General features: G+C 42.8%; 1 protein-coding gene across 1 annotated transcript in view; it reads left to right on the forward strand.

Annotated features, from left to right (window-relative positions):
* LOC129710337 (neurabin-2-like) overlaps positions 1-15,845 on the forward strand; it is a 197,640-nt gene that overhangs the window by 116,804 nt on the left and 64,991 nt on the right. Inside the window, exon 3 of the mRNA XM_055657269.1 lies at positions 12,480-12,612. Coding sequence (XP_055513244.1) covers positions 12,480-12,612 — 133 coding nt within the window. The remainder of the gene's footprint in view (positions 1-12,479; positions 12,613-15,845) is intronic.

Consider the following 15,845-nt stretch of genomic DNA (forward strand, 5'->3'; position numbering starts at 1 on the left):
CTTCACATTAGCCATCACATTTTCTTGTGTTCTTGCAGTGTTTCCAAGAGGGAATTGCACTTGGACATGATGTGTTTTTATGGAACATAGAACGGGTCAGCACAGGAACAGGCCCTTCGGCCCCCAATGACCGTACCGAACATGATGCCAAATTAAACTGATCTCCTCTGCCTGCTTTGAACGTAGATTACTTTTTCCATGTCAGGCAATGCACCTAATGACCATTGGGTCCCCATGCAATGAAAATTTGGAGGGTAGCGAGGGAACTGGTCACATTATTGTGAATGCCTCGGTACATTGAGAATAATAGTTTAGTTTTGATGACTTTTGTCAGCATACAGTTTTAAGAACGAGGGCCATTAGCAGCCCCCACTTTGACACAAGGACCAACTCAAATAGCCAACAACCTATTGAATTGCTTGCTTTCCTTTGGGTAGAATTACACCAGAGCTCCCCACAAACTGTAATCCATGAAAACACGTCATGTACACTGCTTTGAACAGACGGCACATAGTCAGGGCCCCAACTTGACCACTGCCCCTGAGGCTCTCATCATTGCATTTTTCGCAGGGCCTTGGACTTACCAGGCTTACTGGTCAAGGCGCAGAATGGGAAGAAAGTATGTTTAGTTTAGTACTGAACATTAGTTTTGTTCAGAGATACAGCGCGAAAACCAGACCCTCGGCCCACCGAGTCCGCACCGACCCACTGCACTATCCTACACACAAGGAACAATTTACAATTTTTATTGAAGCCAATCAACCTATAAATCTGTACGTCTTTGGAAGTGTGGAATGAAACCAGAGCTCCCTGGCAAATCCAATACGGTCAAAAGGAGAATGTACAAGCTCCGTACAGACGGCACCCGTAGTCAGGGCCATTCAGTAGCAGTGGAACCCTGAGAGCTCGAACATTGCTGCATTTTTCAGGGCTTGGCCTATGATTAGAACGGAGATATACATGCAATAAATTGACGGATTAACGTTACCCAGTAGGTCCTAGTGAACTTTCATGGTTGTTTCGTTTTCCTTTTGAACATAAATTGTTCCGATGAGTTATGCTCTGAATTTCAAACGCTACGATTTTCAAGCAATTCCCATGAAGATCCGTGTTTCCTTAGAGTAAAATGCAGTTTTATGTCCAACCACTCCAGAAATTGTGCTCAGACTTGGCAGAGTTGATGTAGGAATGTTTTCACCAGAGGGAGAGTCATGAACAAGGAAATATAACTAAAAGATGAGGGCTGGTCACTTAACAACAAGGCCCTCATTGGTTTGTAGGTTAAATGGCTTTAGTAAGAATTGTAAATTGTCCCCAGCTGAGGAAAATCATCCAGTCAGGCAGCATCATTGGAGAAAGTCAGTATTTTGGTTTGCTTGCCCTCATTGGAAGTTGATTCTGTTTCCTTCTCCACAGAAGCTGCCTGACTCGCTGAGTATCTCCAGCGTTCACTGTCATTACAATCAGTTGTCAGTAAAGATTTGGCAATAGACCAGAATTTAATGTCAGAAGGGACTGGTTGGGCCGAATGGCTTGTTTGTGTGATGTGTATCTCAATGATGTGTTGAAGTCAGACAGATGCAACGTGCCAAGTTGAAAGATGAAACTTCCCTCACTCATATTCATTAGGTATCATTTTCTAGATGTCGCCCTGCATCCCTCTTCTCTTTTCCATCTTTCTTTCCCCTACTCCAATTAGACAGCAGACCCGAAACATTGCTTGTCCATTCCCTCCACATACGCTGCCTAATCTGCTGAGTTCATTTAGAACATTGTGTTTGTAGTTTTTAATTTTTTAAATTTGTTTAGTTTAGAGATAAAACATGGAAACAGGCTCTTTGGCGCACCAACTCCTGTCTGACCATCGATCACCCTTTCCTACACTAGTTGTATGTTATTCCACTTTCCCATCCACTAGGAGTAATTTCACAGAGGCCAATTAACCTGCAAATCCGTACGCCTTTGGGATGTGGGAGAAACCCAGAGGACCTGGAGGAAACCCATGCGGTCACAGGTAGAATGTGTAAATTGCATACAGACAGCCCCTGTCATAGAGCCATACAGTGTGGAAACAGGCCCTTTGGCCCTTTGGCCCAACTTGTTTTTGGCAGCAATATTAGGTTGCAGATGGCGGAAATTGGAAAAGGAAGTAACTTGGGCTGCTGCCATTTTCACTCCTTCTGGTCTGCCACCAGGAAGGAAACACATGACAGCTGCTCAGGAACGTTCCGGACTCCTCCACACATTTCCTGTGGATGCAAGCCCTGAAACTGTGGGGGCGAACTTGGAGAGCCTCTCAGCCCACAGGGAGGCCACTCAGCCCATTTTCCAGCTGGTAGCCCTTTGAAAGAGCCATACAATTAGCCCTGCACTTTTTATTCAAATCTTTTGGTTATTTTGATATTTGGATTTAGATTTAGTTTGAGGAAAAAAGTGTTCGATTGGGTTGGTGACCCGTTATAATCTTGATAAAGTTGCACCCCAGCATTGACCTGTCAGTGGAGTACAGGATTATGCATGGCATCAAGTTGTACATGTGATCAATTGCAAGATTGGCCTTTCTCGTGCTGTAAGTGTGATTTGGTCAACATGTGTGCATGAAGAAAGATTGAGACTGCTGCAGGATTGCTGGTTTTGGTGGTGGAGGAGAGAAGTAATTCATAGTAACAGGATTAGGCCATTCAGCCCCTCGAGTCTACTCCGCCAGCCAATGATGGCTGATCTATCTTATCCTCTTAACCCCACTTCCCTGCCTTATTCCTAAAACCTTTGACACCCTCACCAGTCAAGCACCTGCCAATCTCCGCTTTAAAATCCTCTACAGCCGGCTGTGGCAATGGATTCCGCAGATTCACCACCCACTGGCTAAAGAATTTCCCCTCGTCTCCTTTCTAAAGATACGTACTTTTATTCTGAGGCTGTTCCCTCTGGTCCTAGGCTCTCCCACTAGTGGAAATATCACATCCACTCTATCCGGGACTTTCACTATTCAGTAGGTTTCAATGAGGTCTTCACTCATCCTTTTACAGTCCATAGAATACAGGCCCAGTGTCTTCAAACGCTCTTGATCGTAGGATTAAGAGGTAAACAAACTGTTCCAATCCCAGGAAATGCTCCTAAATACCTGCAGAGAGGATGAAGTGAGCAGACTCTACCTTGCAGACTGAAGTTTCAGAATTAAGCTAATTGATTTTAAGAGTCTGAAATAAATTATAATTGCCTTAGAAAAATGCACCATTAATATACGGGGTACAGGGAAAGATATTCACAATGAAGCATTTCTGTGCAGTGAATAGTTGATTCATTATAAAAACAAGTCCCATGGAGCTGTGGAGGAAGTTAATACAGAATTATGGTGAGTACAATTGCCGAGCAAACACAAAAGGGATTTTATTTTAAACTTAGCAAATTCACGCATCATTAAAACCACACAAAAATGAAATTGTGCCCAAAGTTGATACATACCATCAATAATACAGCTTATGCTGCCAAAGAAAAAAAAGCAACTGGGCCTTGGTGATTGTGTCAGTAATCATAAGCCATGAAAATTAAATGCACCAAATGAAACAATTTCATGGTGTTTTTTTCCGCACGTCACTACAAATTGGCGTTCAGTTCACACCTCCGCTTTCCTTGCGTCTACGTGATTATTATCAAAGGCTCTTAAAAGGGGGCTTATCTTCAGCCATTGTTTTTTGTACCAATGAGACCGATGTTTGATTCCTGGCCAGTGTCAGGAATGGTATTTATCCCCCAGAACATTGCCTTCTTGTGGGTTATAAACAAGTTTAGTTACATTCAGAAACTGCTCTGTGTGATGGATTGATGCCATCTTGGGGAAAGCCAACACTCTCTTGACTCTTGACTTGACTTGTACCGCATGCCCAGGCCTGTCTTTCTTTGTTAGACTGAGTTAATTTGGCACCCCACAATGTAACGATTGGGAGGAGATTAATCAAAGCGGTTTGACATTAATCCTGCCCTGTTTCCCTCCCACATGGAAGGGTTAAGGACAACCCATGAAGCAGCTCTGCGATGAACTGGATTTGATGATCTAATTCATTCTTCGCAATTGAAAGCCTTGGTCTCCACATAACCACTTACCAATAGAGAGATGGAAAAAAACACAAAGTCTGCTCTTTAAAGCAATTGATTGATAAATACAGCATGGAATTCGGCCCACCGAGTCCATGCTGACCATCGATTACTTCTTCACCCTAGTTCTATGTTATCACATTTTTTATCCACTCCATACACATGAGGGGCAATATACAGAGGGCCAATTAACCTACCAACCCGCACATCTTTGGGCTATGGGAGGATACCGGAGCACCCGGAAGAAACCCATGCAGTCACAAGGAGAACTTGCAAACTTTACACAGAGACCATCCAAGGTCAGGATCGAACCCAGATGTCTGGCTTTGCGACCAGCAGCTCCATCAGCTATGCCACTCAATATGTTGCATCCACTTCTTTAATTTGCCAGCCATTCATGACCATAATTTCCTCCCACATCCCAAAGATGTGTGAGGTTGTAGGTTGATTGGCCTCTGTAAATTGATCCTAGTTTGTGGGGAGTGAATGCGAAAGTGGGATAACATAGAACTAGTGTGAACGGGTGATCAATGGTCGGTGTGGACTCGCGTGAATTCTTGACATTAATATAACGCGTAGCTGGGACCGAGTTGATGGGTCTGCTCATGGGCTTGTTCAGGGAGCCATTCACAAGTCCAGGCAGGGAGATGTCAGGGAATCCATCTGAGCTGACTGCCTGACCCTGTTTGTGCTTGGGTGCCCCCGGAGAGATGGCTTGTTGGAGGTCGACTCAGGAACAATGCATCCCATACGTCACCTTGCGTAAGAAAGAACTGCATATGTTGGTTTAAATTGAAGGTAGACACAAAATGCTGGAGTAACTCAGCGGGTGAGGCAGAATCTCTGGAGAGAAGGAATGGGCGACGTTTCGGGTCGAGACCCTTCTCGATGTCCTCTGGTTTACCTCGATACAACACAGAGGCTGGACAGGGACTGATGTTGCTGTAATTTGAGGTCATGAAGGTGTGAAAGAAGAATTTGTCGGGATTTAAACTGAAGCAGGAGTGGGGGTTCTTGCAATATTGTTGAGGTGCAAAAGAATCCAAAGAAATTATTGTAGTAAAAGGATGGGTGATGTTTCGGGTCAGGAGCCTTCTTAAAGAGAAAAAGTCTGAAGAAGGGTCCCAATTTGAAATGTCACCCATCCTCTTTCATCTGAGATGCTACCTGATCCGCTGAAGTACTCCAACACATTCTGGCTATCTTTGGCATAAACCAGCATCTGCAGTTCTTTGTTTCGAGAATAAATTGTTTTATCATTTGACCTATGGATGGGCTTTTGTTTTAAAGAGCCAGGCCAGTTGCATCTTGGCAATTGGGTAATCCCTATGTAACATAATATAATCTTCCCCATAGCTAACAATGAACCATTCTACATTGCCTTATCACCATCTGCTTTGATCTGTCATTTTCACACCTTACCCTCCCATATCTCTAGACTCCTTCTCCCCTGACTCTCAGTCTGAAGAAGGGTCTCGACCCGAAACGTCTTCCATTCCTTCTCTCCAGAGATGCTGCCTGTCGCGCTGAGTTACTCCAGCTTTTTGTGCCAATCTTTGTGTAGACCAGCATCTGCAGTTCCTTCCTACACACTGGTATCCACTGGTAACAAGGAGAAGATACAAAAAGCGTTGAATTAGAAGAGGCTATTTGAACGTCAGTCTCGGTAGCCCCACTTCCGACACAAAACTATTACAACGCAGATATGTGTCGGAAGTTCATCACGGGGTGTTAATGATGTGAAGATTGTGAATGCTCTAATGTCTCCAGCAACATGTGCTAATTTTATGAGCGTTTGGAGTCTTGAAAAAACCATGCTGAGGAGATAAGCTTTTACTGATTGCTTCTCTTGATAATTGTTTGGAAGCCAGTTGCTGTAAGAAATAGTTTTGAGCCCTGCACTGAAATGCTTGACTGTAGTTAGCTTTAAATGGTGACAACTGATTTTGAATGCCAATTAATGTCTTTGACATAGACTAACATTTCAAGACTATTAACAATTTATCTCACAACTACAATGAATAAAGAGTCGGAAAAAAATTGCAATTTTGTCTTTAAAATTAAAATAAGAAGCAGAAGCTTGAGGTGTCCATGAATAGACATCAGATGTGATTAGAGTGGCCACTCTCTCTATCCCACCCTCTGTGTTAAAAGCCACATACCACATGTACTTCCTAAAGAAGGGCAATCTGGAAAAGCATTCAAAGGTTGAATCAAAAGTTGATTGTAACATATTTTGCTTCTTTTGCAATCGCGTTAAAATAGGGTTTTATAGAGACGGTATTGTTAAGTATGTGTGTGATCTGACTGGGAGATGTGTGCACTGCTAAAAGTAGATTGAATGGCAAAAATATTCCACCTTGAATTGAGAGCTTCCCATTGTAATTGTGCAGACTGGTGCAATACTCTGGGTCGCAGAGAAACAAGGAACTGCAGATGCCAGTTGAAGGATCCCGACCCCAAATATCACCTATCCATGTTCTCCAGGGATGCTGTCTGACCTGCTGAGTTACTCCAGCATTCTGTGTCAATTTTTGCACGGCATCGTTTGTGATTAACAATACACTTGTTGGAGTTTCAGATGTACATTTTTCTAATTACCAATGGCAAGTAAAGACACAGCCGGACCATCCAGACTTCCCTGGTGGTGAGGAGTCTGGAAGAGCGATGGTTTAACATCATTGATGAAGGAGAGATGGTATTATCAGGAAAAGCTCAGCTGAATGCAAAGTTGCATGATGCAATGAGAATAGATTGGCAAGATTACCATCTCATTTTACACCCTATTTTAGTTCTTGTGCAAATTCATGGTTTCAAATAATATTACCATAAAAATTGCCATCGCATGATTGAGTGAAGAGTTACGAATGGATAGCTCTCAAACAAAAAACTCAGTACAGTTTAAATTAAACTAATCTACTCCAGTTTAAAATAGATTTAATTTAAATTCCGGCACTTTGCATTTTACACGTGTTTGATTTAAGTGTTTTTGAAATAAAAGCATGTTTAATTAATAACAAAACCTAATTTATGAGCTGTATTTTTAAAATAATGCGCTCAAATTTACACGTTTAAATTTATACATTTAAAATACGTGTTTTTGAATTGCGTGCTGCTTTTCATGAAGGTAACCTCTGCGTAAAATGCTAGGTGCCTGTACCTGAACACAATCACGCCATACATAAGTACAACAGGTCGAGCAAAGAGAAAAATACCAGAGAGCAGATGGGGAGGGTTGAGCCTGAAGAAGGGTCCAGACCCTAAAAAATCGCCCTTTCATTCGGTCCACAGATGCTGCTTGACCTGTTGAGTTACTCCAGCATTTGTGATTTGCATTATAGTGCAGAATATAGTTGTCAGCATTGTTTAGAAATACTGATAGATTTCCAAATGGAATAGAGATGTAATAGATAGTGATGAGGTAAAACCCACCTTTGGACAAAAGGACACAAAGTGCTGGAGTAACTCAGCAGGTCAGGCAGCATCCCTGGAGAACATGGATAGGTAATGGTATAAAATGAGTGGTGAACTGAGCGCGCACATCCGAGCCTTTCCAGTGAATTCAGCCCCAGTTTTCACCTCTACTGCAGATTAATGTTGTCTCCTCTGTTTCAGCTTTTTCACAGCTAGCTAGCATCAGCAGCACGTTGTCAAGTTAATCACAGTTATTATTCCTTTTTACACGCTTAACGTGGGAAGCAAGTCTTGCCAGTTATCTCAGTTAGTTCAGTTGAACAGTCAGGCACAATGATAGGAAATTGCCGTTCATCATGGTATAAATTGAACAAACGTGTATTTCCAATGGGGAGCTACAGAGCTACTCACCACACTGAAGCCCAGATTTTGCACCCGGCTTTCTTCAAAGATCTTTATGAGCCCTCAATTTTTGGATCACTGGGTATGAGGACAATTTGCTGTTGGGGTAGAGGAGACATTTTGAAGCTTTTTATTAAACCAGCGTGAAGTGCAGCATCTATGTTCAAAACTGCATTGATTCATGAGAAATTGATTAGATAGAGAGATACAGCATGGAAACAAGCCTTTTATCCCACCGAGTCAACGCTGACCATTAATCATACATTTACACAAATCCTACGCTGATCTAATCCAACTTTACTCCATATAGCCATAGATTCCCCATATATTTTACAACACAAGGAGCAATTTACAGAGGCCCATTAACTGACCAACCCGCACTTCTTTGGGCATGTTGGGGGAAATCAGAGCACCCAGAGAAACCCACGTGGCCACGCGAAAAACGTGCAAACTACACAGACAGCACCCAAGGTCAGGATTGAACCCGCATTTCTGGCGCTGTGTGGCAGTGGTGTTACAAGCTGCGCCGCTGTGCCACCCGGCTTTTCCAGTTGCAAATCCAATACTTTGTGATTATTGTGATGCTTTACATTATAATAGGAGGATATTGGTGAGTCCAAACCTGGAATACCCCATGTGGACTATTGGTCTCCTTAATTAAGGAAGGATGTGAATGTGATGAAATCAATTCGGAGAAGGTTTTATTGAACCAAATGATAGAATGTTTATGAAGAGAGGTTGGACTGCCCAGGTGGTAAACACTGAAGTACAGAACAGTGATGGCCTCTTTTGTTGCCTTATAGTGCTTGCAGCACCTGAGACCGGGCTTAATCCTGACTACCGGTGCTGTCTGTACGGAGTTTGTATGTTCTGCCCATGACCACGTGGGATTTCTCCAAGATCTTCGGTTTCCTCCCACACTCCAAAAACGTACAGGTTTCTAGGTTACTCAGCGGGTGAGGCAGCATCGATGGAGCTCCATAGTTGCTGCATCACCCGCGGAGTTTCTGTCTACCTTTGATTTCCCAGCACCTGCAGTTCCTTCTTAAACGAGGTTTCTAGGTTAATTGGATTCTGTGAATTGCAGATTATCCCTAGTATGTGCAAGATGGTGTTAGTGCGCGAGGATCGCTTGACGGTGTGGGCTGAAGGGCCTGTTTCCACATTGTATCTCTAAACTAAACTAAGCTGAATAACAATCAAACCGTAAATGAGTACAGCTGGCAGTGCAAAAGGGGGAAGGAAAGAGAGTGCTGAATATAATGTTAGTCACTGAGAAATTATAGACAACACTATAAGATAAATTGGCAGATGGGGGATACATCCTTTGCTCATGAGAGGGTCCATTGAAGAGACTCATAACAGCGGAGAAGAGGTTGTTCTGGACTTGTGGTACTTGATTCCAAGCTTTTGTATCTTCCGATTGAAATGTGTAAAATGGTATGAGTAAGTAGTCTGACTATGCGGGTTTTGTTCCGGGTGCTCCGGTTTTCTCCCATAGCCCAACGACGTGTGGGTTTGTAGGTTAATTGACGCCTGTAAAGTACCCCTAGTGCGTAGAGAGTGGGTGCAAAAGTGGGATAACATAGCCCTGGAGTGAACGGGTGATCGATGGTCGGCATGGGCTGAAGAGCCTATTTTTATGCAGTATCTCTAAACTTAAACTGTAGTGGCCTTATTCTTTGTGAAAATATTTGACTTTCAAAGCTTGATACTGGTCATGAAACATTCCGATCCATTGACAGATAATGACTGCGGGAGTCCTTGTTTGATTGCATCTCAGATGGAATGAGCCAGGATCGGTGTAGTCTCCTCTCGCTTTGTCATACCAGCATAAAACACACCTTGCATTCTATCACTCTGTTCTCTTTAATTCTCTCTGTCCTTCAGCCTTAGTTTCATACATCGTTAGCATCAAGAGTTCACCAAACAGAGACTGGCAGTTTTTCAAATGGTCCATTGCCCTCTCTGGAGACGTAACCTTGGTAACTGCCTCGCCGTGACAACCATGAAGCATTTTGCAACAGTGCAAAGGAGAATACAGATATTATGAGCAAAGTATGTATCCCCCACTTTAGCCATCATGTAGATGCTACCTCGAAGAAACAAATATCCTCACCCAGAAAAGATTTTCAGTTTAAATAAGATGTTGCTGTATTTAGACACCAAGTAAATCGATCAGGAACAGCAGTTGTTCCGTTCACATTCTTGTGTCAGCCTCTTTGTTATAGATCATATGATACAAATATCATTACTGCAGCTATTACTGAAGATGTCGGCACAGTGCTGCAAAGAACGTACAAAGAGTACTGCACAGGAAGGGGTCCTTCAGCCCACAATGTCCATGCCGAAAATGTTGCCAAGATAAACTAATCTCATCTGTCGGGACATGATCCATATCCTACCTTCTCTCAAATCCGTGTGCCTATCTAAATGCCTCTTAAATGCCACTATAATATCTGCCCCCACCATCACCAACTCAGTTCCTGGCATCTATGGCTCTGTGTCCCACACATCCTCTCAATTCTTCCGGCACTCCAGAAGAAAAAAAATCTAACTTTGTCCAACCTCTCCTTACAGCTAATACCCTTGAATCCAGTTTAGTTTAGTTTATTATTGTCATGTGTACCGAGATACCATGAAAAGATTTTGATTGCATATTATTCAGTCGAAGAAAAGACTACACATGATTACAATCAGATCGTCCCACAGTGTACAGATAAAGAATAAAGGGTGCAACGATTAGTGCAAGATAAAGTCTAATTAAAGATACTTCAAACGTCTCCAATGAGGTAAATGGGTCAGAACAGCACTAGCTGATGGGAGGGCTGTTCAGTTGCCTGATAACAGCTGGGAGAAACTGGCCCTGAATCTGGAGGTATGACTTTTCACACTTCTATACCTCTTGCCTGATGGGAGAGGAGAGGAGAGGAGAGGGAGTGACCAGGGCGAGTCTGGTCCTTGATTACACTGGTGGCCTTGCCAAGGCAGCTTAGATGGAGTCAATGGAAGGGAGGTTGATTTGCGTAATAGTCTGGGCTACATCCACAACTCTCCACAATTTCTTGCTGTCTTGGATGGAGCTGTTCCCAAACTATGCTGTGATACACCGCAATTAAATGTTTACTGGAGACATCTGTAGAAGCTGGCAACGTGTTATTGGGGACATGCTGAACATCCTAAGCCTTCTAAGGAAGTAGAGGCATTGGTATAATTTCTTGGCCATAGCTTTGATGTGACTGGTCTCGGACAAATTGCTGATCATATTTATTACCAGGACCTTGAAGCTTTCGACCATCTCTGCTTTATCATTGTATACCCGAGTGTATGTACTGTTTCACTTCCTGAAGTCAATCATAATCTACTTTGTCTGTACGAAGTTTGTATGTTCTCCCTATGAGTTTTCTCCAGGTGCTCCAGTTTCCTCTCACACCCAAAGATGTACAGGTTTTTAGGTTAATTGACTTCTGTAAATTGTATATCCCGGATGTTGTTTGCTTCCGTGGTGTTTGACCTTGGATGGCAATAATTTACCCTGTGACCGTTTTAGTAAAACGATTTTCAATTTTTAAATCAGAATAAAAAAATTATGGATTTCTGATTGATGTAGTTTTAGCTAAGTTTGGTTTAGAGATACGGTGTGGAAACAGCTCAGTAAGCCCATCGGTCCACTGAGATTGTGCCGACCAGCGATCACCCACACACTAGGTCTATCCTACACACTAGGGACAATTTATGGAAGCCAATCAACCTATAAACCTGTATGTTTTTGGTGTGTGGGAGGAAACTGGAGCACCCGGAGGAAACCCACGCAGTCACTCAGAGAACATGCAAACTGTACAGAGAGTACCAGTAGTCAGGATCAAATTTGGGTTTCTGGCACCGTAAGGCAGCAACTCTACCGTTGTGCCACTGATGTAGTGGAAGATGGAAACGGATCAATGAGCAATTGTAATTTAAAGTCCATTTTAGGGAAATATTAAAATAAATTATGACTCGGTCTTGGCTCAGCGATGGTCTCATCATTTCTGATTGAGAAGGTTTGGAGGAATCAAGTTCTACCTAATCAAAGCTTTTGATCACGCTCAGCAGTGAGACCTGCATTCATTCTGATAGAAGGTCATTGAATCTGAAACATTTATACTGTGTCTCTCTCCATAAATGAGGCCTGACTTGCTGAATGTTTCCGCCATTTGTTTTTGTGCCATTCTTTCTTTCTAAATGCGTTTGTGATCTTGCAAATTCCGTCACGCGGAGGAAACATTCCCCTTGGTCCTTCCAAAACAAAAGCAAGCGCTGGCATCTATGTTATTCTGTTTGGAAAATAGCTCTTGACTGATTTTCGGCACATTTTACAAGCCATTTTCAGTTTGTGTAACATCCTGACTTGAAGTGAGACACCGAGATTAGAGGATCTTTAAACTGTGGCAGAATCAGCTAGCATTCCTTCCCATCTATGCAGTTAGATAAGTCAAGGTGCGGCTTGTTGCTGGAACATTGATGATTTGAAAGGTTTATGCACCGAGCACCTGGTTTAAGACTAAAGTGTTCCTGCTTACTTTTGGCAGGTGTTCACCACCTACTCCAATGAAGACTATGACAGACGCAATGATGACGTGGATCCCATGGCAGCATCAGCAGAGTATGAGTTGGAAAAAAGAGTGGAAAGACTGGATCTCTTTCCCGTGGAACTTGAGAAGGGTATTTATGACAAGACTGAGCAAATTACAGATTTTGTGTACCGTTTGAAATTAAGAAGTATTTAGATTGATCAAAATGCTCCGAATCCACTGATTTTGGTATGTGGTGATTATGCTGTAGCATTGATGCATAATCCCACAGGCCCACGTCTCTCATTTACTTGTGTATGATTGTACTAAAGCATGGTATGAGTCGACTGGATAACATGCAAAACAAGCTTTTCACTGTCTTGTATCTGCATGACAATAATTAATAAGCTAAACTAAAGTAAGCATTTCTGTACCCACACTGTACCTGATTCTAGCATCACGAATGTTGTAGGGCAATTGGAAAACATTCCGAGATGGAGGGGTGAAGAGCCAAAGATTGTGTCGCTGAGATAGGTAGGAAGAAGGGTGACATCCTGTAGGCAGATGGAATGGAGATGAGGAGGGGATGAAGGAAAAGATTTGAAAGGTAGTTATCTCTGCAATGCTACCAGTGCTATCTATCAGTGAACACAGAAGTAGGAAGATATTGGAAACTAATCCATGGCTGCAGAGTTGCTGAAGAAGGGAAGCTTTTAGATCCTTAGGGTATTGGGACTATTCTGCTGCAGCTCAGAACTGTACAGGTAACATGAGCGGCATTTAACTCAGTTGGAACCAGTGTCCATGCAGGGAGGAGATACAAAAGACTGGAGATTCTGGAATCTTGAACAAAACACAACGTGATAGAGGAACTCAGCAGATCAGGCATCATCTGTGGAGGGAAGATACAAAATGCCGGAGTAGTCAGGCAGCATTTCTGGAGACGTAGGAAGGAACTGCAGATGCTGGTTTAAACCGAAGATAGACACAAAATGCTGGAGTAACTCAGCAGGACAGGCAGCATCTCTGGAGAGAAGGAATGGGTGACCTCTCGGGTAGAGAGCCTTATTCAGACTAGTCAGGGGAAAGAGAAACAAGAAAGATAGACAGTGATGTAGAGAGATATAGAACAAATGCATGAAAGATATGCAAAAACGTAACGATGATTAAGGGAACAGGCCATTGCTAGCAGTTTGCTAGGTGAGAACGAGAAGCTGGTGCGACTTGGGTGGGAAGGATGGTGAGAGAAGGAATGCAGTGGGAGACTAAGAAGAAAGAGACTGGGGAATGATAAACAGAACGAGGCCAAATTAAGTTAGATTTGTCATTGTTAGAGAAAGTTAGAGAAATCAGTATTCATAGCTGTGTAGGAAAGAACTGCAGATGCTGGGCTAGATCGAAGGTAGACACAAAATGCAGGTGTAACTCAATGGGACATGCAGCATCTCTGGAGAGAAGGAATGGGAGACTTGGGTGAAGGAAGAACATGGGTAGGTGATGTTTTGTCTCAGGACTGTAATTCAGTCCAAAGGAAGATCCCGACTGAAAACGTCACCTCTCCAAGTTCTCCAGAGAAGTGCCTGGCCTGCTGAGTTAATCCAGCACTTTTTGTCTTCTTTTGTAAACCAGCATCTGCGGTTTATTGTTTATTGGAGGGAAACGGACAGACAACATTTTTGTTCGAGACCCTTTTTCAGTCTGATGAAAGTTGAGGAACATATGTGTCTGATAAAGTAGAAAATAAGAAGCATATGAAAGGGACCAAGAGCTCAATACAATGGAAAGACTGTTGGGTCACAAAAGATGCAGTGTCGAGGAAATGTGAAAGAGGAATTGCCCAGTCAATTTTGGATTGTCATATGTCCCAAACAGAACTATGAAATTCTCATTTGCAGCAGCGCAAAAGAATATGTAAACATAGTACTTTGTGAACAATATAATAAATGAAAATAAATTCAATATATTGCACGCGTGCGCGCAAACACGTGTACACGCGCACACGCACACACACACACACACCCGCACACACACACACACACACCCACACACACACACACACCCCCACACACACACACAGTATATCCTTTTCCCGCTTTTTAATCAATATTACCACATATACCCCCCCCCCCCCCCCCAGTCTATGTAGTTCAGAGCTTATTTGGAGGTTGTAGTCTTTAATAGCCTGATTGGTGACCATTAGATATTCTGTAAGTATATCGAAGAAAGGAAAGAGTGGGTTATACTAAAATCAAACCACAGCCTGAGTGTGGCACTCAGCACAAATAAGGTTCTGAATCAGCATTCCACATCTGTCTTTATACGAGAGACAGATAACACAGTGGGAGACTAAGAAGAAAGAGACGAGGAAATGATAAACATAGAGAACGAGGACAAATTAAGGGGTCTGGCGTCTTTGACAGTGGATTAATTGCTGGGCCTTGGTAAATATGAATCCAATGGTTTTGGAAGAAGCTGGGATGGAAATTATGCAGCATATGGGTATAATTTTCCAATGCTCTTGCAGACTTGTTGTGGGAGTACCAGAAGTTTGCTGATGTGGTAATATTGATTACAAAGCGGGAGAGGGATATACCTTGTAAATGCAGATCACACATCTGACAATAACCTTTTAGAAATACAGTGCGGATAAAGGCCCTTCGGCCTACCGAGTCCGTGCAGACCAGTGATCACCGCATGTTATCCTACATACTAGGGCTAATTTACACTTTCACCAAAGCCAATTAACCTACAAACCTGCACGTCTTTGCAGTGTGGGAGGAAACCGGAGCACCCGGAGAAAGCCCACGCCACCACAGGGAGAGTGTGCACACTCTGTACATACAGCACCCATAGGATCGAACCCAGGTCTCGCAATGTAAGGCGGCAACTCTACCGCTATGCCACAGTACCATTGGAGTATTGAGCGAATGCCTAAATCACCTTTCAGAGAGACTCATCAATGATAGTCAGCACCACTTGGTCACGCTAGTCAGTCTGTTTCTTGCTAAGTGGTACAGGTCAGGTGGATGTGGGTTAAAGAAAGCGATAGGAATGTCATCTGTATTGCCTGAGGGGTAAAACATGAGCAGACTCTCACTATTAAACATTAGATAATCCACGGCGAGGATATTGTGTACAGTTCTGATTACCAGATTACACAAAATAATGTGATAGCACTCAATAGGGTATAGGGGGAGTTCTTGAGGATGTTACCTGCACTAGAGAAATATAATTATGAGGAAACATTGTCCAACCTGGAAATGTTTTCTTTGGAACAAAGGTGTATAAGGTGAGGTATTTCAAATTTGAAGGAGAAAGAATGTATTTCCATTAGCAAAGAGGTCTGTCTCACAATGAGACTAGTGTAATTTATTTGGTACAAGT

This window comes from Leucoraja erinacea, chromosome 27 (genome assembly GCF_028641065.1).
Source record: "Leucoraja erinacea ecotype New England chromosome 27, Leri_hhj_1, whole genome shotgun sequence".
Lineage (NCBI taxonomy): Eukaryota > Metazoa > Chordata > Chondrichthyes > Rajiformes > Rajidae > Leucoraja > Leucoraja erinaceus.